General features: G+C 48.3%; 1 protein-coding gene across 3 annotated transcripts in view; it reads right to left on the reverse strand.

Moving 5' to 3' along the window:
* Positions 1-922: 922 nt before the first annotated feature.
* CCNJL (cyclin J like) overlaps positions 923-26,796 on the reverse strand; it is a 64,407-nt gene continuing 38,533 nt past the window's right edge. For all 3 annotated transcript variants that reach the window (XM_012461061.2, XM_012461065.2, XM_064376501.1), the window contains 3 exons: positions 7,043-7,345; positions 4,503-4,662; positions 923-3,075 (listed from right to left, as the gene is read on the reverse strand). In XM_012461061.2, coding sequence (XP_012316484.2) covers positions 2,655-3,075; positions 4,503-4,662; positions 7,043-7,345 — 884 coding nt within the window. In that variant the 3' untranslated portion in view covers positions 923-2,654. The remainder of the gene's footprint in view (positions 3,076-4,502; positions 4,663-7,042; positions 7,346-26,796) is intronic.

Here is a 26,796-nt window from a genome sequence, read left to right on the forward strand (position 1 = left end):
CCTCATGATTTAGTTTTTTTAAAAAAGTCTTAGTACATAAAATAATAGTGCATCTTACAAAAGGTTGATCTTATGCTTGAAGAAATATAATAATTATCTCTTTTTTGGGGGGTACTGGTCTTGATGTATATTATGTTATTTAATCCTCTTGAGAACCCTATGAGGAAAGGTCTGTTATCACCCCCATTTTAACAAGTGAGAAGACCAAGGCTGAGAGAGAGGTTGGGCCAACTGCCTTCTAACATCTGGTAAGTGATGCGATCATTAACTTTATATGGCAGCTTGGCTAGGCTGTGGTGCCCATTATCTGGTCAAGTACTAGTCTAGATGTTGCTGTGAAGGTATTTTTTAGATGTGATTAACATTTACAATCAGTTGACTTTAACAAGAGCCTCCATGCTGTGGATGGGCCCCATCCAATCGGTAAAAGGTCGTTAAGAGCAAAGATTGAGGTTACCTGGAGAATTTGCCTCAAGACTGTAACGCAGACATCACGCCTGGGTGCCCAGCCTGCAGGCCTGCCCTACAGATTTTTGAACTCTACTGCAACATCAACTTTTACTTGAATTTCCAGCCTGCTGGCATGCCCTGCAAATTTTAGACATGTCAGCCTCCACGACCATGTAAGCCAATTCCTTAAAATAAATCTCTCTCCACGTATATCCTATTGGTTTATTTCTTTGGAAAAACCCAGAGATGGTGGTGGAGCTGGGGTGTCAAAAGCCTTACACGCCCCCACCTCTGCTGGCCTCAATGTGCCCAGGGAGGTCCTGCTCCCACTCACAGGGCAGGGCTCAGCTCCCACTGACCCAGTCTTGCTGCTCCCCACAACATTCCATCCTCTATCATGGGGAGATGCCCACCAGGGCTGATTTGAGAGAGGGAAGGAGGGGATGGCTAGGACAAGAGGCGAGAGACCAAGAGCAGGTGACGTGTTTATTGTGAGATGCCTTTTCCTGGGGGCCGTCTTGGCTGTGAGGGAACCCTCACGATTCCTGAGCCCCAGAACAGACAGATACAAGAACCTGAATCCAAACTGGTTGCACATAAATAGAGGGGAGGTTGGCAAAGGAAAAAAAGAAAAACAACAAACGAACGTGCAGTCTCCTATGCTAGTGTGACACGGTGGCAGAGTCTTATCCACACTCCGTCTCTTCTCTTTACTATTTCCACGCTGAGATTTTCATCTGCTCTGGAAAGATTCACCACCTTCGGGTCTGACTCAGCAGCATGCAGCTGCCTTCCTGGCGGCCCCCGCCACAGTCTCCAGGACTGGCAAGAGGCTAAGAAAACCAAGACAGGTTTTCCTCAAACAAACAAACAAACAAAAATTGCTTCCATGGTCCTTTGCATCTCCCATTTCTGATGGGTGAACGATGTGTTCCCCGACTCCAAATCAAACAAAAGAACATGCTGAGCACAAGCTGCAAGTCAAATAAAAACATATTGCACATGGTTACAGGAGTCTTCCTGAGAGCCCTCTCGCTGTAGATCCCTAAATACTGGCTTTTGATCCAGCCAGCCGCTTGCCTATCAGTGGTGGTATCATATGCCCATGTACATCCCACTCCCCAAATCCAGATGACACTAAGCAAATTTTCCACATCGCCATCCTTTGCTGTCAGCCATACTCAAAGTCGAGACTGGGTTTTACCTCGTGCACTGTAAGAATGTGGTGGAGAGAGGTGGGGATTCTTTAAATCTTTGTCTTCCTTTCAACAAGCTTCTCCCTCCCTGGGTAGTTATTAAAGTTCTAGAGGTGAACATAGCCTCCAAGACGTGGAATATTCTGGAACCGAGAGCTGGGAAAGTGGTTCTCTCCGACCATATGCTTTCGAAAAAGAAGCTTTGTTGTTACCTGCGGGGCCATCAGAAGTTGGGTTCGAACTTGGGTTGGAACTTAACAGCCCTCATGTGGGACAGGCAGTGTGGCAATTACATTTGTTTTTTTCTCCAAGGAATTTTCAAGTATTACCAAATCCCTGATACAGTGTGTAAACAAGACAAATCTTACGGAACAGAATGCGAGACCACTTCGGGAAGCAGCAGCACGTGAAATATCTAAAAAGGCTGAAAATGGTTTTAGGTTTGAAAACAAAGGCAAGACAGTCACCCACTGTGCCTTGGAAGGCGAACGCTCAGGCATAAACACAAACTCAGGCCCCTCTGCATGGAGCCAGGGAAAGAAAAGCACCCCATCCGGCATCTTCCGGGGGTCCTGAGAACATGTCAGGCTGCCCCTTCTTTTTCAGTGGTGTAGCTGCCACCAGCAAAGAGTAGAGAAGTCTTCAATGCTAAAAACTGGACATGCTTGAGATCAGTGGTCTGTGTCCAGTTCCCAGCCTCCTGGCCTCTTACCAAGTCTTTCTCGATTCATTGGGCCCCTGCTTGGGAGGACAGCCACCAGGCCATCCTTTTGTACCCCAGCCACATGTGGCAGACGTTTCTCAGAGGAATGTTCTCGGGTGAGGTATGTTACTGAATGTTTTGCTCTGGGTCAGTTTTACTTAAAAGGAGCACAGACCCTCCACGTTCAAAGGCAATGAGGCTCTTCGGGGATGGCCTCTGCTGCCTCACTTGCCTGAGCTCTCCTGTTTGGTGTCCTCTTCCTCTGCCCAGGTCTCCAAGGCTTCCTCGTGAGGAACAGAGGTGGCCTACCTGTCAAAGCAGCCAGTGGGGAACATGTGGCTCCCACTGAAGTAGCTGCTTCCGTAGGTGGCGGTGAGGCAGTGCCTGGGCTCAGCTGCAATGGCCATCTGCATGCTAAGGGATGCAGGGACGGGCATGGGACACATATCCAGGGGCTGGAGGGTAGGGTATGGGGTATGGAGGGATGAGCCTGTGCTCCCCGAGAGCAGGCTTCCTGAATGGTGAGTCTGCAGAGAGTCCCGATAGGCCAAGCATAGGTCCTGCACGGGGGTCTGGAACTGTGCCAGGGTGGTTGCTGGCTGGCCAAGGGCTGGGTAGGCTGGTGGCTGGAACAGCACTTGGGTGGGGGTGGGGGGTGTGCCGGGCACCAACGCCAAGGCCTGGCTCTTGACCGCTACGGCATCCTTGAGGACGCTGTCATACGCTCTGAAACAAGAAAACCTGGGTGAGAACTGGAGGCCACAAGCTGCCAGATGCTTGTGTGCGCCTCTACCTGCCTTGCTAAGTGGGACTGGAAGAGATGCCTTTGCTGTGTCCACCAGGCCTCACCTGGCTGTGCTCGCCGTGTGTGGCATGGCTCCAGCTGTTCACCAACTTGATTCAGGCCTTGGCTCTCAGCTTGGATATGCTTCCTACAGAAAACTTCTTCTGGTCCCTCCAGACTAGGCTGGCTGTCCCTGCAGCCCCACACTGCCCCATCTCCACAGTCCACAACCCAGAGGGTAACCTGCTCCAGCAGGTAACTTCTAGTCACCTGGCTGCTGGGAGGATTGTACCTGCTTGTGCTCACCAATGCATTCCTTGCCCCTGGCACTGGAGTGTTCCTGGGGCCCAAATGAGCCCGATCTCTGCCTTCCAGGCAATTCTGGGCCAGTTCCATGTCCCCAGCAGGGTCACTCCTTAGCTAGCTGACACAAACCAAGTTGACCCCTGGAGCCTAGGATTTTTCATCTGAAAAGGGGGCAAGAACAGAGATTTTTGCCATCTCAAAACAGCCTCCCATATAGCTTTTTGGGAAAACAAAACAATTAGCAGCTTCTATGTAAGGCACGTGCCGACACTCAGATCAGGCTTTGGGGACCTTCTCATAAACACAAATTTTAAAACAAGGCCTGGGGAGCAGGACTGACTTTTCAGAGGAATGAGATACAGGCAGCTGCCAGCAAAGCTTCCCACATTGGGGAAGGTTCTCTTCAGGGGTAAGGGCTTCTGCTTTGCCCACACAGCCCACCAGTCAGTTAGGCCAACACCCAGGATATGCGGTGCCTAGCAGGTGGAGGAGGAACTGGACTGTGTGTGGCTACTGGGAACAGCTCCCGGTAGTAACTATGGGGCATGTTTGCCTTCAACGTCAGTTTCGGGGTGTTGGGCCCCTGATGCCTTTAAGTATCTTCCCTGACACACTGAACATTGCCTCCCCAAGATTCCCAAGGACGCTTGCAGAGGCTGTGGCACTTATGTGAAGTCACTCAGAGCTCAGCTGCCTAAGAGGTAAGCTTTGTGACCACGTCTGAGAAAAGTAGCTTATAATAAAAGTCCCTCAATGTGATTACCTGTAAGATTACACTGGGACTTAGATCAAATAGCCCAGACATTTAAAGGTGCAAACAGCCCTCTTCTTCCTTGCTGCCTGACTTTAAAAATGCAAACCCGAAGCTATCCAAAATAGGAAGAACTGGTTCTGAAACCCCACTTCTTTCAGGAGTCACCATGGCCCACTTTCCCTGAGACCTCGTAGCTGGAAGAACCACCACAAGCTCCAGACTCAGGAAACTGCCCGTGGCCTGAGGCAGGCCTCAAGGCAAGAGGAACCTCACTATTTCAGAAACACAGGATTCAGGGGAGAAACTTACACCAGCAGGATTTCAATACACGTGCTGAGGTGTTCCAGGGAGTAGCTCGAGATCCTCTGCAGGTCTCTGGTCCAGTAGGGAGAAAGCTGCAGGCAAATCCTGGAGGCCCCAACACAGGCTGCAGCGACCACAGAAGGCTGGAATTTGTAGAATATGTGATCTGAAAGAAAGCCACGGAGGGAGTGAGCATCCAAAGCCTCCCCTTGCAATCCCAGGCCCACCCTGAGAATGGTGGATAAATGAATCATTTGCAAGGCTGTTAATCGCTGCCCTACAAATAGGATGGAAAATTAGAAACTGTGAAGTTCCATCTTTGAATCTTAACCTTGGCTCTCAATCTGGGATTTCTTTTTTGTTGTGACAGGGTCTCTCACTCTGTCGCCCAGGCTGGAGTGCAGTGGTGCAATCGTGGCTCACTGCAGTCTCAACTTCCCAGGACCAAGAGATCCTACTACTTCGGCCTCTCGAATAGCTGGGACTACAGGCGTGCACAACCAAACCTGGCCAATTTTTGTACTTTTTTTGAAAGATAGAGTTTCAGCATGTAGCCCAGGCTGGTCTTGAAGTCCTGAGATCAAGCAATCCTCCCGCCTCAGCCTCCCAAAGTGCTGGGATTATAGGTGTGAGCCACCATGCTCAGACCAGTCTGGGATTTCTGATAGCAGCCTAGAATAGTGTTTTCAAAATACTGTCCATGGCTCCCAGGGGGCAGCAAGGAGCTCGCTGATCTTCTACAAACAGAACTGCAAGACATTTGGCCTTTCTTTGGTTATGTGAGTGAATGACATACTATTTCAAAGGCTTCCGTTTTGGGGCATGACTAGAGGAAGCTATTTATTAGTTGTAACAATGTCTGGCCCACAGTACTCAGTGAAAATTTACTGAATGAATGGCTGTAAGAGTTTGATATTTCTAACTAAAACTGGCACTTAGGTTGACTGAGGAATCTTAATGTCCAACTAAGATATCTGGCCACACGGCAAAGCTGGTATTTTTATGTGCAAAGGCAAACAGTTGAAATTTCTGCAGTTTTCCTGAATGCCACTGGGTTTTCAGTTTATTACTATGTTGTCTTAAATTGTTCATGATTTTCACTGGGCGTGGTGGCTGACGCCTGTGAGCACTTTGGGAGGTCAAGGTGGGCAGAACATGAGGTCAGGAGTTTGAGGCCAGCCCCGCCAACATGGCGAAACCCCATCTCTACTAAGATACAAAAAATTAGCCAGGCATTGTGGCATGCGCCTGTAATCTTAGCTACTTCGGAGGCTGAGGCAGAAGAATCACTTGAACCCGGGAGGCAGAGGTTGCAGTGAGCCAAGATCGTGCTATTGCACTCCAGCCTGGGTGATAGGGCAAGACTCCATCTTAAAAAAAAAAAAAAAAGAACCATGATCCCAAGCATTAACTGAGCATTTACTGCATGCCAGGTATCTTGCTTCAGTGATTTGCATACATTATCTCATTTGAACCTCACAGCAACCCCACACCAACATCACCTCTATTAATCAGATTTTACAAAAGAGGAAGCTGATGCTATAACTTACCCAAGGTCATTGCTAGGATTAAAAAAAATTTTTTTTTTGAGACGGGATCTCACCGTGTTGCTCAGGCTGGTCTCAAACTCCTGGGATTAAGGCGAGAGCTACCATGCCCTACTCATTGGTAGGATTTGAAGCTGCAGAGTCTGACCAATCATTGATCTTGATACTCATGCCCAAACATTTTAGTTTGTGGTAGGTTATGGGATGGTTGTTATGAGTAGTATTTTTTTTTTTTTTTGAAACAGAGCGTTGCTCTGACGCCAGGCTGGAGTGCAGTGGTACAATCTTGGCTCACTGCAATCTCAGCGTCCCTGGTTCAAGCGATTCCCCTGCCTCAGCCTCCCGAGTAGTTGGGACTACAGGCACGCACCATCACGCCCAGCTAGTTTTTTGTATTTTAGTAGAGACAGGGTTTCACCATGTTGGCCAAGATGGTCTCAATCTCCTGACCTCATGATCCGCCCACCTTGGCCTCCCAAAGTGTTGGGATTATAGGCGTGAGCCACACGTCCAGCCATATCAGCAGTATTTTTGACCCAGTTAACATCTAGATTTTAAAACACTTGGAAGAGTGAGTTTCAAGTAAGAATCTTCAAACAGGGTAACTTTTATTGCTAAAGCAGATGGAAACCTAATTCCCTCTCCCCATACTATCTGTATGATGGCAGCTGTTTGAGAATAACCGACCTGCAAATCTGTGCTATTTAAATCATTTGCAATGTTCTAGGTTACTATAATTACCAGGTGATCTGTAAGTTTCTAGGTTTCTGGCTGCCTGTATATAAGCAGCTATTTCTCTTTTATATATTACTGGTAACACACTGGGCAAAATTTTGCCCTTTCTTTGCTTATTCCCTGCAAAGTAAGACTGATCTGGGTGCACAGGCCCCAGTGAGAAGGCCTGATCTGGGTGGACATGCCTTTGAGAGCCACCTGACCCTGACCCCTCGGTGGGTGGGGAGGGGGTAGGAGGTCCTGCTATTGGGCCCCAGCCGTCACCTTGCAGGGTGACCTCTAGGAAGTAATGGGCATACTCCTTGAGGCACTCTTTGGTCTTGCGGGGGCAGGTGGTGGGCCAGGTGTGGCAGTGGTGGTCCTTCTGGCTGACGGAGGCCAAGAGGTAGTAGTCCAGGAAGTGGGCAGGTGTGGGCAGGCAAAGGTTCCAGCTGAAGGCCTCCAGGAGCAGCAGCTCTGTGCTCAGCAGCTCCTTCTTGGTGAGGGTGAAGTTCTGGCTGCTCAGGATCCTTGTGCTGTTTATCTGCTCCAACTTGGGGACGTGGTCTTCCCGATCCTCAAACTTACCTGTGGGGAAGCAGAGGTTACTGGAAGACATTTACCTGCATCCAGGAAGCTAACAGCCCACCTTACAGTGCCTGGACAGTGCTGGCAGAGAAGAGAGAAAGCAGACAGACTGGACTGCGGAGGGATAAGAGCACCCATTCCAGATCTGTCAGACCTAGGCTTGAATCTCCAAGCCATCACTTCCCACTGTGGGATCATGACTAGGTGTCTCAACCTCTCTGTGACTCAGCTTCCTCACCTGTAAGAAGGAACCTATACTTCATAAGGCTTTTGTTAAGATTCAGTGGGAAAATGCACACCAAATGCTCAAACCAACCGCTGGAACAGAGAAGGCAGGAGATAGTGGTCAGGAGCAGCAGCCAGGGGCTGGGGAATATAGTGCCCTCCCTACTCTCCATCCGGCCCTCACTAATCCAACCTCCTGACTAGAGTTAGCATGACTGCGCAAACCTGGCTCTGTCCCTCCACATGTAGAAAAAGCCCTTCTACGGCTTCCCACTATCCTTGGTATTGAGTTCAAACTGTGTAAATGGGGTCTTAGTTTGGGTTTCCTCTGATTTCCAGGGCTTGGAAGGTAAGCCCAGGGAAGATCGGTAGGTGAGGGAAGAGAACAGGAAAGGGAAGAAAACCCAAAAGGACACATAAGCCAGTCAGCACCGTGGACAATCAGAGCTTAATCCTACTGAGGATTTCTGAGAAATAGTCTAAGACAGGCCTCAGGTTATCCCACCCAGGGGTCAAAGAACAGAGACATTTGCATAGCAACCCCTGTAGTCATCAGTGTGGATGCTCCCAGGGGACAAAGGGAGCTCATTGTGCACTGAGAGTCGAGAGTCAGGGGCTGGTGGGGGCATGACAGCTTCCACCGTGTGAGGTGCTGCAGAGTGTGGGCCTCTCCGGCCTCAATGCTCCTCACTCTTGGGCCCAGCATGGTGGCTTAGGTCTGTAATCCCAGCACTTTGGGAGGCTGAGGTGGGCGGATCACACAAGGTCAAGAGATAGAGACCATCCTGGCCAACATAGTAAAACCCTGTCTCTATTAAAAATACAAAAAATTAGCTGGGCATGGTGGCACACGCCTGTAGTCCCAGCTACTTGGGAGGCTGAGGCAGGAGAATCACTTGAACCCGGGAGACGGAGGTTGCAGTGAGCCAAGATCATGCCACTGCACTCCAGCCTGGCAACAGAGCAAGACTCCGTCTCAAAAAAAAAAAAAGTTACTCACTCTGGGGAAACCATCTCACAGGTGGCGGTGGACCCCATCCCTGGCAGTTCTTGCCTATAAGCCTTTATTTACGCAGCAACCCCTGCCCCTGCCTGGAGCACACTTCCTCATCCCCTCCTCACTCAGCCAACCCTGACATGTCCTTCACCTCGAGTCCCCACCTCTCAGAAGCCATCCTCCATACCAGCCTCCTGTACTGTACGACTCCCACATCAGGTGATGAGGCCTTCAAGGGCCTGGCCTCAGTCTGATCACCTGTGACCCCACACCAGCCTCATAGGGTGTGGAGCTGCCACTGAGTAAATGCCAAAAGAGGCAGTGAGGCGGCCCAAACCCCAAAGCACACATCGGTGCTCATGAAGGGAAGGGCAAATAACACATGCACACACCTGCTCCCAGCTACAAGTGCCTCTGACCCAGTCCCCATCAGCCTCTCATGCTGCTTAGGGGAGATAAGGAAGTAACCACCACAGCCTGCTCCACAGTAGATACAACACATTCCTGAGGATGGCTCAAAAGACGTCACTGCAGAATCAATCTCCGCGTCTCAGCAGGCCAGGGTCGTTCCCTTCGCCACAAGATTTTTGGCAGCCCACTCAGTGGGTAATGATGACCTGACACAAAGCTCTGGTCTTTGATGTGGAGGAGTGGAGTGAGTGGAAATGTGCAAGACAGTGAAGGGCAGACATACCACGAGCCTCGCACCATGCGCCATGCAGCAAGCCCACATGCCATCCCGTTCCTGAGCCTAGTGGCTCAGCCTACAATGGCGTTGTCTCCGAAGTACACACCTTGTCTTGAACACAAGGCAGACCAATGAGAGGTCAGAGCTGCCAAAACAGGAAGAGCCTCCTGCATGGCTGGAAATCCCAGGGTTGAGGCTCTGGCCGACTGGCTCGGTTGGCTTCTGCAGCCCCCCGGCACAGCACTCCCTCTCCAAGCCCAGAATCCAGCCACGTGGCACTCTGACCCTTCCTCAGGCTGGGAGTGCTCGCCCCCTCATCCCCGCTACTTATCTGTGTCCTCCAGAGCTCAGTTTAGAGACCCCCGGACATCAAAGGGACTTCCCACTCTCAGATTACTTGCTTAACATCAGGTATTAATATTAATGGCTGGCATCTGACTCTAAGCCTCGTAAAAATAGGAACCGAGAATGATGGTTTCCAGGTTCATCCATGTCCCTACAAAGGACGCGAACTCCTCGTTTTTAATGGCTGCATAATATTCCATGGTGTATATGTGCCACATTTTTCCTGTCCAGTCTATCATCGATGGCATTTGGGTTGGTTCCAGGTCTTTGCTATTGTAAACTGTGCTGCAATGAACATTCGTGTGCATGTGTTCTTATAGTAGAACGATTCATCATTCTCAGCAAACTGACACAAGAACACAAAACCAAACACCACATGTTCTCACTCATAGGAGGGTGTTGAACAAGGAGAACACATGGACACAGGGAGGGGAGCACTATACACGGGGGTCTGTTGGGGGGGAGTGGGGGGGACAGCAGGGGGTGGGGAGTTGGGGAGGGATAGCATGGGGAGAAATGCCAGCTATGGGTGAGGGGGAGGGAGGCAGCAAATCACACTGCCATGAATGCACCTATGCAACAACCTTGCATGTTTTTCACATGTACCCCAAAACCTAAAATGCAATAAAAAAAAAAAAAAAAAAGGAACCGAGTCCGACCCATTTGCTGCTGTGCCGCCAGTTCCCAACACATGCTTGGCACATAAGTGGTGCCCAATAAATATTTGTTAAAATGAATGAACAGTCCTCTCAGGAAAGAGAAATTTTAGGCCGTTTGAATTTTTGTCTGACGACCTTGTATTCCTCAGTTTTTTTCTCCAATGATCATGTATTCTTTGAACAGTTTTAAAAAGGAAAAATATTTATTTATTTTTTATTTTTTGCAAAGTTGCCCTGGTTTCCATGAATCTTGTGCTGAGCCAGGCTTGGTCGCATGCACTCAATAGATACGAGCTCTTTCCCACCAAGAGCAGGAGGTGGTGAGGTAAGGGTACGCTGTATTGGGGTGGCACTAAGACCCTTCGCACGGCACTGCTGCCAGCCAGCAATCTCTTACAACTGGCAGATGTGCTCAATCAGATTAGTTTTCTCCTTCCCTCCCTGCTTTTCAAACCTTTCAGAGCTCTGCTACCAGGCCCAAGAGGATTATCCTCCATTGGAAGGCGCCGAGGATTACTGCGGAATCTGACTTCACCTGCTCCCTCTGCCTCCTGGGGACCCACCACACACCAGGCCAGAGCCAGGCAGAGCTGGGTCTGAATACTCAGGAGTTTGCTCTGGACCTAAGAGCACTAAACTCCACAGGCTGTTTGTTTGTGATGTAGGACCATGTCCTACGTGAAGATAAAATGGTGCTGCAGAATGGAAAGTGCTTCATACGCCCCCAGCACACACGCACTGGCTCCTCACAGGAACCTTCTAGGTAGGTTCTTTTTTTTTCTTCTTTTCTAATTTATTTTTTATTTTATTTTATTATTATTTTTAAAGACAGGGTTTCAAAGACAGGGTTTCACTATGTTGGTGAGGCTGGTCTTGAACTCCCGACCTCAGGTGATCCGCCCACCTTGGCCTCCAAAGTGTTTGGATTACAGGCGTGAGCCACCGCGCCCAGCCCTAGGTAGGTTCTTTACAGTCCTCAGAGGTTCAGAGAAAAAGCTGATGGGAGAACTCAGCTTCTACACCCAGAAGCTGACTTCAGAGCCCCTGCTTTAATTGCTGGCCAGGCCAAGCCCAGCTTAGCGACTGTTCTCCAGCACAATACCTTTCGCAGCCAGAAAAGATTTTATGAGTTTCCTGATGCTGCACGTGCCTGGCAGACATGTCTTCCCCTCCTCCCAGGACTGTCAGTGGGGCTGACCCCTGACCCCCAGTGCTGCCAACACCAAGCACCGTTACTCAGCTACTTCCTTCTTATTGACAAACTGCACAGGCAACAGATGCCTAGAAGACTTCGGGCGGGTCCCCTGGGAGAGGCTGGGAACAGAAGTCTGAGTCTTTTTTCCAAGCCAGACAATAGCCACAGATTCTCCGACTCCTTTGATGCATTTTTGATTTTGGAAATTTTCAAATCCAGAGAAAAGATGAAAGAGAACGATGAACACATATGACCCTTCACCAGATTCTGCCCGTGCTGACCCGGATCCGTGTGTGCTCTGGCTGGGTGTATTCTGCCTATAAATACTGGTTTTGTTGGATCATTTCTAGCGAAGTAGCAGACGTGACATGCTACCCCGGAACACTTCAGCATCCGTTCCTCAGGTCATTTTCCTACAAATCGTAATGCTATTTGCATTTCTAAGACATCAACATTAATGCAATGACATTTTCTTTTTATTTTATTTTACTTTTTTTTTTTAAGCCCTGGAAAATTAAAGCAATTGCAATGACATTTTCTAATACTCAGGCCACATCTGATTTTCTCCAGGCGTCCTAAAAATGCCTTTTTAACCTTTGCTTTGTGTTTTTGGATGCAGGATACAAACCAGGTTTACATACAAAGTCTATTACTGCTGAGGTCCCCGTGTTTTGTTTGTTTTTCATGACACTGATTGGGAGAATCTAGGCCAGTTGTCTTGTAAAATCCTTCACATTCTGGATCCGCCTGATTGTTTCCTTGCAATTAGATGCAGGTCAAATAATACAGGCAAGAAACTACAGAGGCTGTTCTGTCCTTCTCACCCACTGGACCACAGCAGGAGTCCTTGGCAACTTCACTGTGTCCCAGCCTACGTTAGATCACTTGATTGAGGTGGTGACACGAGGCGGCTCCAGTTCAAGGTACCAGCCTCCCTGTAAGATTAACAAGTAATCTGTGAGGGGGCACTTGGTGAATATCCTATTTCTCAACAACCTTTAGCTCAATGGCTTTGCATCCATGGATGATCCTTTCCTGAATAAACTATTATAATGGGGGTTGAAAAGGAAGTTTTAAAAATCCTATCATTCCATCTACATTTTTCTTTTTTAATGTTCATATTGTCCTAAATTGGAATAGCAGGAGCCCTATCAACCTCCTTTTTTTTTTTTATTTTTTAAATTTTTTTCTTTTTCTTTCTTTTTTTTAAAGACAGGGTTTCACCATGTTGGCCAGGCTGGTCTTGAACGCCTGACCTCAGGTGATCCGCCTGCCTGGGCCTCCCAAAGTGCTGAGATTACAGGCGTGACCCACCATGCCCAGCGTTTTTTTTTTTTTTTTTTTGAGACAGGGTCTCTCTCCTGTGGCACAGGCTGGAGTGCAGTGGCTCAATCTCGGCTCACAGCATCTTCAACTTCCTGGCCTCAGGTGACTTTCCTACCTCAGCCTCCTGAGTAACCAGGAATATAGGTGCACACCACCATGCCTGGCTAGTTTCTGTATTTTTATTAGAGCCCAGGCTGGTTGAACTACTGGGCTCAGGTGATCTGCCGGCCTCGGCCTCCCAAAGTGTTGGGATTATAGGTGTTAGCTACTGCACCTGGCCACTATCAACATACTTCTAAGATTAAAAAAACATTCTAGGCTGGGCATGGTGGCTCACACCTGTAATCTCAGCACTTTGGGAGGCCAAGGTGGGTGGATCACGAAGTCAGGAGTTCGAGACCAGCTTGACCAACATGGTGAAACCCCATCTCTACTAAAAATACAAAAATTAGCCAAGCGTGGTGGTGCATGCCTGTAATCCCAACTACTCAGGAGGCTGAGGCAGGAGAATTGCTTGAACCCAGGAGACGGAGGTTGCAGTGAGCTGAGATTGCGCCACTGGACTCCAGCCTGGCCACAGAGTGAGACTGTCTCAAAACAACAACAACAAAACACTCGAAACCTACTGAAGCATTTCCTCTGGCTCTCAGAGGCCAGGCAGACGCACATGTATCTTTAGTGTTGGTGGTGACGGTGGCGCCTGTAAGTGATGCCTCTTATGTGCCCTTTATGCACCTGGCTGACTGATACCGAATACCACTTCCTGACGCTGGTGCACAGAGCTCCTAGGCAATTTGTGGTAGGTTAGGATGACCATGTGTCCATCCATGTGGCCTACACGGTTAACCACAGATGAGGCCATGGTGGCAAGATGCTGTGGATCCAGCTTACAGACTGGCTTTTTTTTTTTTTGAATTAGAAATAATTCGTGGTAAAGAACACATAATATAAAATTTACCATTTTTCACTGCACAGTTAAGTGGCATTATATGGACATTCACATTGATGGGCAGCCATTACCATCATCCATCTCCAGAACTCTTTTCATTTTTTTTTTTTTTGAGGCAAAGTTTCATTCTTGTTGCCCAGGCTGGAGTGCAATGGTGCGATCTTGGCTCACCGCAACCTCTACCTCCCAGGTTCAAGAGATTCTCCTGCCTCAGCCTCCCAAGTAACTGGGACTACAGGCATGCACCACCACTCCTGGCTTTTTGTATTTTTACTACAGATGGAGTTTCACTGTGTTGGTCAAGTTGGTCTTGAACTCCCAACCTCAGGTGATCTGCCTGCCTTGGCCTCCCAGAGTGCTGGGATTACAGACATGAGCCACTGTGCCAGCCTCCGGACCTCTTTTCATCTCACCGATACTCTGTCCCATTAAACAGTAATTCCCAGTCCTCCCCTCTCCCGAGTCCTTGGCAACCACCATTCTACTTTCTTTCTCTATGAAGGTGACCACTCTGAAGACTGGCTTATCTTCTACCTACTGTCCTGGCAATCAAGCCTCAAGGTAGACCAAACAGAATTCCTGACTTTTCCGAATTAGGGCCAAGAAAAGCAGTATTTTTAATTGCTTAAAAAGCCATTTTATTTTAGACAATTTTTTTTTTTTTGGGGGACGGAGTCTCGCTCTGTCACCAGGCTGGAGTGCAGTGGTGCAATCTCAGCTCACTGGACTTCTGCCTCCCGGGTTCACGTGATTTTCCTGCCTCAGCCTCCTGAGTAGCTGGGACTACAGGAACGCACCACCACGCCCAGCTAATTTTTGTATTTTTTAGTAGAGACAGGTTTTCAGCATGTTGGCCAGGATGGTATCGATCTTATGATCTGCCCACGTCGGCCTCTCAAAGTGCTGGGATTACAGGCATGAGCCACCGTGCCTGGCCTATTTTAGAAAATTTTAAATACACACAAAAAAGAGAGAAATCTTATTATAATGAGTTCCCTTGAATGTTATTATCCAGTTCCAACAATCATCAACATTTACACTGACTTTAAAAAAAAACCAATAACCTAAACAAAAAGGGAACGAGATTCTGTAAAAATTCAACATTGCCTCATTCCTGTTGCTCAGGCCTGAGCGCGGCCTACCCCCAACTAGACACGCTATGTTCTGCACAGTGCCCCACGAATTCCCCCAAAAGTCCTTTATGCCTGGGAAGATGCCCACTGATGGACCCATTCAGGGCTACCTGCTGCCCATTCAGGTGCTAAAGCCAGGCTCAGAGGCCAAAGTTTCCTGGCTAAAGACAAACAGGTTTTAAGCCGGCTACTTTTCTTCCCTAAAGAAATGCAATGCAGGCTGGGTGCGGAGGCTCACGTCTTCAATCCAGCAATTTGGGAGGCCGAGGTGGGCGGATCATGAGATCAGGAGTTCGAGACCAGCCTGTCCAATACAGTGAAACCCTGTTTCTACTAAAAACTACGAAAATTAGCCAGGCGTGGTGGTGAGTACCTGTAGTCCCAGCTACTTGGGAGGCTGAGGCAGAAGAACTGCTTGAACCCAGGAGGTGGAGGTTGCAGTGAGCCGAGATTGCATCACTGCACTCCAGCCTGGGTGACAGAGTGAGACTCCATCTTAAAAAACAAACAAAAAAAGAAATGCAATGCCCCAGTCTGGCCAGCATGGTGAAACCTGTCTCTACTAAATACAAAAATTAGCTGGGCATGGTGGTACGTGCCTGTAATCCCAGCTACTCAGGAGGCTGAGTTAGAATTACTTGAACCCCAGAGGCAGAGGCTGCAGTGAGTCGAGATCACACCACTGCACTCCAGCCTGGGCGACAGAGCGAAACTCCGTCTTGGGGAAAAAAAAGAAAAAAAAGAAATGCAATGCCTTTAAAAACAGGCAAAGCTACTTTTCCCCAAGAATGGCCACTCTCCTATTTAAAAATCTCTTCTTCATTTTATCTAAGAATGAGAACCAGAATTTTACCGGAAGTTGAGACCCCGTGGCTATCCCATTCCGCTCCAGCAGCAGCCGGCTTACCCTGCAGGTGCTGATGATAAAGGAAAGATGGGGCTGGTGGGTCAGAGGGATCAAGAGCTGCCCAATGCTGTCCAGGCCTTCCCTTGTCCCAGGTGGGGCCTGACATGTATCTTCCCAGGCACACGTGGGTAGTGCTAGGCTGTCAGGTGGCAGGGAGAGAAGAGGCAAGAGAAAGCTCAGGCTGAAAGGGCTTTTCCCCAGCTTTGCAACCTTTGCTGGCAAGGCAGGTCAGTGTCCCAGGGGTGGAAGCCCAGGCAGGGCCAGGCTCAATAGAGACCTTTCTGATGCTAATGCTTTTTTTGCTCAGATTCGTCCTTCCTGGAGCAGGGAAACGTTGCCCTAGAAAAGGCAGAATTCCTACCAGCTTTATTTATGGCCTTGGAGCCAGTGTGACCAGAGATAGCCAGGATTCTGGGGGAGGTCCCCACCAGAAACAGGCAGGAATGTCCTGGGGCAAGGGCAGGGTAGGGGGCTCAAGTGCCAGTTTCCCTGGTATCATTTGTGTGATCTTGGGCAGTCACCTGGAAACCCACACCTCACAGGGCAGTAGGGAAGGTGCAAGGGGCGTCCCAGGTAACGTGACAGGTACGTGGGAGGCTCTCTATAAATGGTAGCAGCTGCTGTATTATTTATTGAACATGGTAATCTTTGCACTCCAGACACGGGATCTTCTCAAGCCCTGTTAGCTAGAAATATTTTCTTAAAGGTTCTGAAACAGGGGCAGAAACAAGTCCAACAAAAGGCTTCCTTGCCCCTACCCGACTCCATAGCCCAGTATGTGCTGGATGCATGGAGTGGACTAGAGTCGTTGCAGCTTCCTTTTTCCAGGACTGTGACCTTGAACTCTGACCTCCTGCTGGTGATTTCAAGGCTTACAGTCAGGGAGGAAGAAAGGGAGTGAGTGTTGCTCCCAAGGCCTTTCCCAGATGTCCCCCTCCCCCAGGGTAAGACTTTTCCCAGGTAACCCAGCTGGTTAGCAAGAGGCAGAGAATCCACACGCCAGGATGTGAGCTCTGGGAGGCCGGGGAGCTTCAGCATCCGGTTCTCTGCTGCATCCCAGGCCCAACGCACAGCAGGCTTCAAATGTGCTGGCAGCCCCTGGACCACACCTCGATTTACTGCTACTGCAGGGTGGGGTGGGCTGGGTGTGGGTCCATGAACTGTGCTTGCTGTGCCCTTGACAGATGCTCTCTCAGTTAATTCTGGCAACAATCCTGGGAGGTTGGGGGCGTTTCCCACATGGAAACAGAAGCTCAGAAAGGTTGAGTTGCCCCAATCTCCCAACTGATAAGGGACAAAGCAACATTTAAAGGTCTGTCTGTCTGCTCCATGAGGATAGGGACCAAATCTGTCTTGTAAAATGTCACAGATCCTGTTCACCTAGCACAGCCTTTAGCATAAAGTTACTAACAAACAGCTTTTATGTTTTTTAAAAAATGAATGAATAAATGATTCCAAAGTCCCAAGCTTTCTACACCATAAGCAGGAAATCTTACATTCAGTCACAAGCCCTCTGCAATGCTACAAGCTCCATAATGAGTGTATCTATCTGGGTAGAGGAACAATGCTACAAGCTCCATAATGAGTGTATCTATCTGGGTAGAGGAACTCCTTTGGATGTGGGTGTCAAACTAGTTTCAGCTTCACCCCATGTAGTCACCCTGTTCTTTTAAAATTTTTTACTTGTAGGCCGGGCGCGGTGGCTCAAGCCTGTAATCCCAGCACTTTGGGAGGCCGAGGCGGGTGGATCACGAGGTCAAGAGATCGAGACCATCCTGGTCAACATGGTGAAACCCCGTCTCTACTAAAAATACAAAAAATTAGCTGGGCATAGTGGTGCGTGCCTGTAATCCCAGCTACTCAGGAGGCTGAGGCAGGAGAATTGCCTGAACCCAGGAGGCGGAGGTTGCGGTGAGCCGAGATCGCGCCATTGCACTCCAGCCTGGGTAACAAGAGCGAAACTCTGTCTCGGAAAAAAAAAAAAAAAAAATTTTTTTACTTGTCGAAGAGATGGAGTCTCACCATGTTGCCCAGGCTGGTCTCAATCTCCTGAGTTCAAGTGATCCTCCTGCTTCGGCCTCCCAAAGTTTTCGTATTACAGGTATGCACCACCATGCTTGGCCCTTCCACGAATCCTCCTGACTTCAGTCTCCCCTTTGCTTATGCTACTTAGCAATTTAATTCCAGAGCCTTTTCTCTAAAGAGCTATATGATCAACAGGACTTAGTTTTTTCTTCCAACGACAGCCTATAAGTTAAAGGAGCAGCTCTCTGTCAGGAAACTTTTTGTACTGGAAGTGTTCCCCTGCCTGACTTAAAAAAAAAACAACAAAAAAACCCTCTTTGACTTCTTGCAGTTATTGAAGGCAAGAAAGGTGCTTCCTACTCTTTGCAAAAAAAGGCACTATTCGTACGTCCAGCAGCTAAGTGTCTTTCCGAGGAACCAGGGGAGATAGAATTTGAGCAATGGATGGAGAGGCTGTGGAACTACTCTGAGGATGCCATGCTCTGGCAAGCTGTTTTTACTGTGTAAGGTAGTGCAGGGGCAGGTTACACACTCTGATGATGACTGTCCTGGATTCTACAGAGTGGCAGCCACTTACTAGCCATGTGGTCTAGGGTAAGTCACAACTTCTTGGACCTCTGCTTCCTCATCTGTGAAATGGGAGTAAGAGAAGTAGATAGAATTGTGGTGAGGGTGACATGATGGCTTAGTGTGCTTGGAAGAGTCCCCTTTAGGCCAGGCACTGTGGCTCACACCTATAATCCCAGCACTTTGGGAGGCCGAGGCGGGCGGATCATGAGGTCAAGAGATCAAGACTATCCTGGCCAACATAGTGAAACTCCGTCTCTAATAAAATACAAAAATTAGCTGGGCATGGTGGCACATGCCTGTAGTCCCAGCTACTTGGGAGGCTGAGGAAGGAGAATTGCTTGAACCCGGGAGACAGAGGTTGCAGTGAGCAGAGACTGCACCACTACACTACAGTCTGATGCCTGGTGACAGAGCGAGACTGTTTAAAAAAAATAGTGTTTTTTTTTTTTTTTTTATTTAGAGACGGAGTCTCGCTCTGTCGTCAGGCTGGAGTACAGTGGCTCGATCCCAGCTCACTGCAACCTCCGTCTCCCGGGTTCAAGCAATTCCCCTGCCTCAGCCTCCTGAGTAGCTGGGACTACAGGTGCCCACCACCACGCCCGGCTAATTTTTAAATTTTGGTAGAGACGGGGTTTCACCATGACGAGGATGGTCTCGATCTCCTAACCTCATGATCTGCCCACCTCAGCCTCCCAAAGTGCTGGGATTACAGGCGTGAGCCACTGTGCCTGGCCAGAACAGTGCCCTTTATAAACCTGTGCTCAATTCGGACCCAGCCCTGTAGTGACAGTCACAGATACAATGAGAGTTTGGTTTCTGGATGCAATTTGATGTGGGGGAGAAAGAAAGCCAGGGACAAAGCAAGAAAATCCTTCATCTGTAAGAGGGTGCTTCAGTGGTCTTCAAGGAAGGGAGAAAGCTGTGAGGATCACAGGGGTTAGAGGCCAGGTAGCCTCCCCTTCCCACTCTGCTCTTACGGACCTGCTGTAGCTACGTCCAAGGTCTCTGGTCTCTCTCTGATCCTGTGGTTAGGAAATGTCCTGGAGAAACAAGCCTCCAATGCTAGCCATTCCTGGGCTTCCGAGGTCTGCTCGGTGGACCTGGTGTGAAGGTGGGCCTGGGTATCCTGCCTGGCTGAGCTCCCTTTCATGCTCAGGAAATAAAGAAAAAGCTCTCTTCCTCTTTTTCCTCTCTCAAAATCACTGCTGATCTGTTCATGGCTGCGTCTCCAGTCTCTGGCACAGAATAGGCCTTGATACATAATGAATGAATGGATGGAAGGATGGATGTATGAAAGAATGAAAGCAAGCCTGTTTCTGACAGGCTAAATCAATTCCTGGGCCCAATTTTTAAAACACAGACCAGAGGTGAGGTTGTGGGTGGTTGTTTTCCTTAGAAAGAAATTGTGAAAATGCCTCTCGGGTCAGAGGTGGCATTCGGCCAGCTGGGTCACCCACAGGCTTCCCTTCTTGCTGGGAGGACTTCCCTGTGTCAGGATGGAGAAACTGCTGTGATGACATCACACTGTGGCCTCAGGCAATCCCTGGGTCCTTTGTGCTCCACTTTACACTGGACCCAAATAAGTATCACTGACTGAAAGCAGGGCCTGTGGGGCAGGGGCCATTTGTCACGAGTATAGCTGGCATCTGTGGCATCAGGGTCCCACAAGTGCTTGTGTCCTCGTACGGAGGATAGGAGTTATCTCCTGTCACGAAGTTTGGTGTCACTGCTTTAAAGAAAGCTCACTCCTAACTAACCAGGGGCTGCCTCTGGCCCAGGTCTGATGGGGCTGCTGCGCTGAATGTGTGGGCACTGGGGACTCTGATCCTTTGTTCCAACCTCTGCAGAGAGCAGGGAGAAGGAAGAGGAGAGGCCACCTTGGGTAACTTGAGGTTCAGAGGGGAGATGCTTCCAGACACAAGAGCTGGTCCTGAGGGCTGATGTTTTCATCCAGATCAGCACAAATGCTGCTCTGCTGGCTCCGGAGGCAGTGGGCCTAGGAGTCTCCCAGCAATCTCTCCGTTTTCTGACCCAAGCCTTCCTGGCACAGCCAAGGAAGGACGTGGTCTGGCTGTACAACTAGGGCCATAGCCACATCCCTAGCCACATCCTAGCTATGTACTTTTAGGCAAGTGTCCTAACTTATTGGGCCTCAGATTCTTCCTCTGATACTTGGGGAAAATACAACTACAGTCTACCCTGTAGAATTGTTTTCAGGATTAAATGAGTAAATCTGTGTTAAAAACTCAGAACACTGTGTGACATATAAACACTCAATAGGCCAAGCACAGTGGCTCATGCCTGTAATCCCAGTATTTTGGGAGGCCCAGGCGGGTGAACTGCTTGAGTGCACAAGTTAGAGACCAGCCTGGGCAAGATGGCAAAACCCTGTCTCTACAAAAAAAAAACAAAAGGCTGGGCACAGTGGCTCACGCCTGTAAACCCAGCACTTTGGGAGGCTGAGGCAGGTGAATCACTTGAAGCCAGGAGTTCAAGACCAGCTTGACCAATATGATGAAACCCTATCTCTACTAAAAATACAAAAATTAGCTGGGTGTGGTAGTGCACATCTGTAATCCCAGCTACTCAGGAGGATTGTTTGAACCTGGAGAAACGTTTGAACTCGGGAGGCAGAGGTTGCTGTGAGCCGAGATTGCACCACTGCACTCCAGCCTGGGCAACAGAGTGAGACTCCATCAGGGCCTGGTGGTGTGTGTGCACCTGTGGTCCCAGATACTCAGAGGCTGAGGTGAAGGATCACCTGAGCCCAGGGAGGGTGAGGCTTTAGTAAGCTGTGACCATGCTACTGTATTCTAGCCTGAGTGACAGAGTGAGATCCTGTCTCAAGAAGATAAATACATAAAAATAAATAAACGCTCAATAAACGTTAGCTATCCCATCACCACTGAGGCTAGGATTTACCCTCCACTCCCAGGTTCCGATTATAAAAAAAAAGAAAAGTAGTGAGATTACAAGTGATTTTTATTTTGTTCTTTTTATTTTTTTTCCCAACTTCTGGTTTTCTGCAGGAACAAATATTACTCTCCTGCTGATAAAAAACATTTTAAACTCTTCAGAAGGTAAGACCCTGCTGCTGGAAATCTAGAAGCTAGAGCTAGCAGAATAACTGCCAGAGAAGGTTCCAGAACATAGCTCTGTTCCAGTCCAAGAATATCTCCACATGAACCTGGTTTACAAGTGCCCACAAGTCAGGAGGCGTCAGACTTTCCTAGAAAAGTCCCAGAAACCCCACTGTGTCAGTGACAAAGAAGAGACTTTTCCTGTCTAGACACCACAATGCTTGTAATTAAAATTAAGATTTAGGAGGTCGGGGAAGACAACATACATTTCTTGAAGACAATTTCAAAAATCCAGGCAAATGGTCCACACATAAAAATAATCTCTAATCTGAGCATCAAGGGATAGAACAGGCTGACATATCTCCTTTGAGTCTGAAACTGATTTCAAAACCAACCAAAGCTGCCCTGCAGTGCTGGCTATCACAACTGACAATACTGATAGGTGAGTGCCTGGGTGGTAAGGGGTGGGCTGCCGTGATCAGGGGCTTCTGAACACTGCATGTTCAATTAACTCATGCAGCTTGAAACCCAAACCCCACTCCCAGAAAACAAAATAAAATAAAATAAAATGGCTTTTATTTTATTGGGCAGAGCCCAGAAACTTAGGCTCTGGACAAACAGGTCTGGGTGTTAGACTTGCTAAGGCAAATTGAACAATTTTAGAGTTTCCGGCCCAGCCAGCTGTCTGACAGGCAGTTTACACAAAATCCCTCCTCTGAAATAGCTCTAAGCCTGCCAGTCTGCAGAGATGGGAACAGGAAATGGAAAATCACCATGTCCTCCGCTCACTGTGCTGTGACATTCGAGCCCCGTGCCTGGATTTGCTCAGCACGGCCCTCACTAATGTGACGGACCACCCTTTCTAGTTGCCCCGTGCCGCATGGCCACCACCCAAACAGCACTGATTAGAGATGCACCATTGACGTCACAGCACTCTTTTGGAAGAAAGATAGCCAACAGTCACTTTAACTGCACACATCAAATGTAAGACCTATTCTGATTCCTGAAATTTTCAAACACTGAAAGGCTCAAGCACTTCCAATGCTCTCCGCGACAGGGAGGAAATGGAGTTTCCTCCTGGCCACTCTTGCATGAGATGCAGGGAGCTATTAAATTATCTCCTGCAAGGGGGCTGCCACGTTTCCTTGCAGATTTAGGTTTAATTCTATCAATAAATCTCATGCTTTGTCAGAAATACAGCCCTGAAAAAGACCACCTGGAAATACTGTCCCATTTGCAGCCATTGCCTACAATTAGAGCCGTGGAGGCATCTCAAGCATTCCCAGCTTTGGGGAGAGCTGATGTGCTTAACTTCTCCAGGCAGGAAGCAGCGTATTCATTCATCCTTGTCGACCAGAAAAGATTAAGACTACTTTCAAGTTTCTGAAATCTCTAATGGGGAGACCCCATCCCATCCCCTACCTAGTTGTCAAAGAAGTTGCTTTTCAGAAGCAACAGCTGCCAAATAATCAAAGCAGGTGTAAGTGGGGGATGGAGAACGCAGTGGGAGTGATGCTGGTTTACTGGTAGGAAGATAGGCCTCTCCTAGAATCTCCTAAAGCACCAATGCAAGTACCTGGCAGGCAATAGCTTTTAGTGGTAGCTGCCCAAGCACTAAAAGCAATCGGTCTGGGAAGGATTCATTGTGCTTCCTGGACAGGGCAAGGCAGAAACGCAGGGCAAAGGCACTTGTGGCTGGGAGCATAGAAGGGAAGCCCCAAGTGGACACGGGTGAGGGGCCGGGATGCAGAAGAGACACTACTTGTTCTTTATGTTTATTGATTAGGTAGAGAATAAGTCAAATAGATGTTTTTCTGGAAGGCAGCTGTGCTCACTACCATACCACCAATGCTAACAGTTCCAAAGGCTCCCAAAAATAAAGTTAAATTTAGGGAAAAACGGATCTCATCAGCTGTTGGTTGAGTTAAAACTTCCGTAAGGCAATTCGGCACTACTTACCAAATCTTCAGCGCACCTATCCTTTGACCAAAACAATTCTACCTCTGGGAATTTATCTTACAGACTCACGTAAGCGTGCAAAGATATAGGGAAAAAGCCAGTCATTGTCATATTCTTCTGCCTGAAAAAATGACTTTTTTCTTTTTTTTTTTAATAGGACCTTTCTAAGTAAAAAATGTTTTGCTAGCAGCGAAAAAAAACAGATGGCAACCTAAATGTCCAAAAATAAAGAAATAATTACATAAATGGCAGTGTTTATAAAACGGAGGACTTTGCAGTCAATAAAAAGAGTGAAGTAAATCCACAGGAGCTGATAGAAAAGAGGTTCCCTAACATACTATGAAGAAAGCACCTTTCGTAGCAACGCACCTGTGTAAATATATCTGGCCAATTCTCGCTATTCATGTCAGTTTTGCTTTATAAAGCCATTGTGAACATTGAATTAGTGAATACTGAACCACTGCTCCTAGGGGAAGGTACCAGGTTAGGTTCCTGCAAGCCTCTGATCACAACATTTCACCGATTGATCAGCATATAACCTTGTGTTGTGTATTTGTTTAATACATTAATTAACTAATACTGAACTCCTGGTCAACAGTATTATAACTTCTGCCTGAACAAAGCTTCTCTAACACAGACATTTTTTCTGTAAGGCACATCACAGCCTTCTTCACCTTGGGAGCTCTAGACGGCACTTCAGCCCTGTTCTCAGAGACTTGTTTACACCAAAATCACCAACAAAAAGCACAAAAATATGAAAAATGTGGCACTAAGTCCACCAAAAAGACACTTGTTTACAGCATGATTGCTGCAGGAAGAAGGCAGAGAGCTTTTTGCTGGGTCTCAACTCGGAATATGAGTATGGGTCAACCCATATGGGACACACAGCTGTGTGTGTGTTCGTGAAGCACCGCAAAAGTGCTGCCACTGGTTCCGGGTTTACAAAAGTGTTTTTTTTTAGACAGTCTCGCTCTGTCACCCAGGCTGGAGTGCAGTGGCGCGATCTCGGCTCACTGCAACCTCTGCCTCCCAGGTTCAAGTAATTCTCCTGCCTTGGCCTACTGAGTAGCTGGCACTACAGGCACACGCCACCACACCCGGCTAATTTTTTGTATTTTTAGTAGAGACGGGTTTCCCCATGTTGGCAAGGCTGGTCTTGAACCCCTGACCTCAGGTGATCCCAAACACCTGCCTCGGCCTCCCAAAGTGCTAGGATCACAGGCATGAGCCGCTGTGCCCGGCCTGCAAAAGAGTTTATGCGAGTAGGCAAATTCACAAGAACAAAATCCGTGAATAATGAGGATCAACTGTGTGTCTGTATATGCACAGAATAATTCCAGAAAAATACACCAGATCAAATTCGGAAGAAGACACAAGAAACTGTGTGTTACCTCTGGAGAGTGGGATGGGAAAAGGATGTCTATTTTATTCTTTGGATCTCACTTTGCAAGTGAGTATAATATTTGTAATTTTAAAAATCTATAGTAAGGGCCAGGCTCAGTGGCTCATGCCTGTAATCCCTGCACTTTGGGAGACCGAGGTGGGCAGATCACATGAGGTCAGACATTTGAGACCAGCCTGGCCAACATAGTGAAACCCCATCTCTACTAAAAATACAAAAAATGAGCCAGGCATGGTGGCACTCATCTGTAATCCCAGCTACTTGGGAGGCTGAAGCATGAGAATCACTTGAACCCAGGAGGTGGAGGTTGCAGTGAACCGAGATCGCACCACTGCACTCTAGCCTCGGTGACAGAGTGAGAACTTGTCTCAAAAAAAAAAAAAAAATCTATAGTAAAGGGATGGGCCTTTACATAGGTAAGCTCAGCACGGCATGATACACTCAGAGCTAAGGAACCCTGCTCTGCAGGAGGACCAGGACCAGAGGGGGGGTTTTCCCCTCCCCTGAAAGAAAGGCCCTGCGACCACCTCCTGCCAGACACTTTTCACTTCTTTCTCCTAGGGAAGAGGATGGGGTCAGCACTACGGTCAGCACAGGATGAGGCCCCACCTACAGAAACCAGAAGTCATAACTTTAAGAGTCAGATCTATCAGCCTCACCATCCACTGCTTTTCACAGATGACAGGCAATTGGCCAGGGGCAGGAGGGGCTGAGAGGACAGAGGAAAACCACTCAGCAGTGAGAAATCTTGTTTTCTCAGGGACAGGCTCAGGGCCCGGAAGTGACAGTGAAAGAAAACAGAAGTTTGCAAAGAAGAAGTACAATGGAATTGCAATTAGATAGGGAAGAAAAAGGAAGAATGGAAAAGGAAGAAAGAGAGGGAATCTGGCAATTTTGTTCACTGGGTAGTGTATAGAGGTGGATTCTATGATTCATTTTCCCCCACAAATGAAAATAAGTTTATTTTCCCAATTGTGAAAACACATCTAGGTTTGGAAGGATTTGTGCCGTTTTCTGTTTTTTGAGACAGAGTCTTGCCCTGTCACCCAGGCTGGAGTGCAGTGGTGCAATCTTGGCTCACTGCAACCTCTGCCTCTCGGGTTCACAAGCAATTCTTCCACCTCAGCCTCCTGAGTAGCTGGGATGACAAGTGTGTGCCACTGCACCTGGCTAATTTTCAGAATTTTTAGTAGAGATGGGGTTTCACTATGTTGGCCAGGCTGGTCTCGAACTCTGATCTCAAGTGATCCACCCGCCTCGGCCTCCCAAAGTGCTGGGATTATAAGCATGAGCCACCGCACCCAGCCCAGGTCTGGAAGGATTCACACAAAACTGTGGGAGTGGGACTGTGAGCAAAGAGAAGAAACCAACTTTTCATGCTAGGTACTTCTGTACCTTTCAGTTTTTTTGTGTTTGTTTGTTTTGAGATAGGGTCTGGCTCTGTTGCCCAGGCTGGAGTGCAATGTCAAGATCTCAGCTCACTTCAGCCTCTACCCTCCGGGCTCAAGAGTTCCTCCCACCTCAGCCTCCCAAGTAGCTGGGACTACAGGCACGTGCTACCAGGCCTGGCTAAATTCTTTCAAGTTTTGAAAAGTAAAAATGTATCTCACACTTCTAGTACAAAATAATAAGGTCTTACAGTTAAGGCCTAGCTACCCTAGCAAAAGGTCACCTCTTGCCCTCCTGGCTTTCTCCCCCACCCTCCCTCCCTCCTCAGGCTGGTCCACGTCCTGGGGCCAAAGACTCAACACTGCAGTCATCTGGCAGCAACCACCATGCAAAAGCAAAACTCCAAGGTGTCTCAAAAAGTCCAACACAAAATTACCACATGACCCATAATCCAACCCCTAGGCATATACCCAAAAGAATTAGAAACCAGTGTTCAAGGCCAGGCTCGGTGGCTCACACCTGTAATCCCAGCACTTTGGGAGGCCAAGGCGAGGAGATCACAAGGTCAGGAGTTTGAGACCAGCCTGGCCAAGATGGTGAAA

The sequence above is a fragment of the Aotus nancymaae genome, unplaced genomic scaffold (assembly GCF_030222135.1).
Source record: "Aotus nancymaae isolate 86718 unplaced genomic scaffold, 86718_ANA_hifiasm-v0.15.2.pri h1tg000015l_0, whole genome shotgun sequence".
Lineage (NCBI taxonomy): Eukaryota > Metazoa > Chordata > Mammalia > Primates > Aotidae > Aotus > Aotus nancymaae.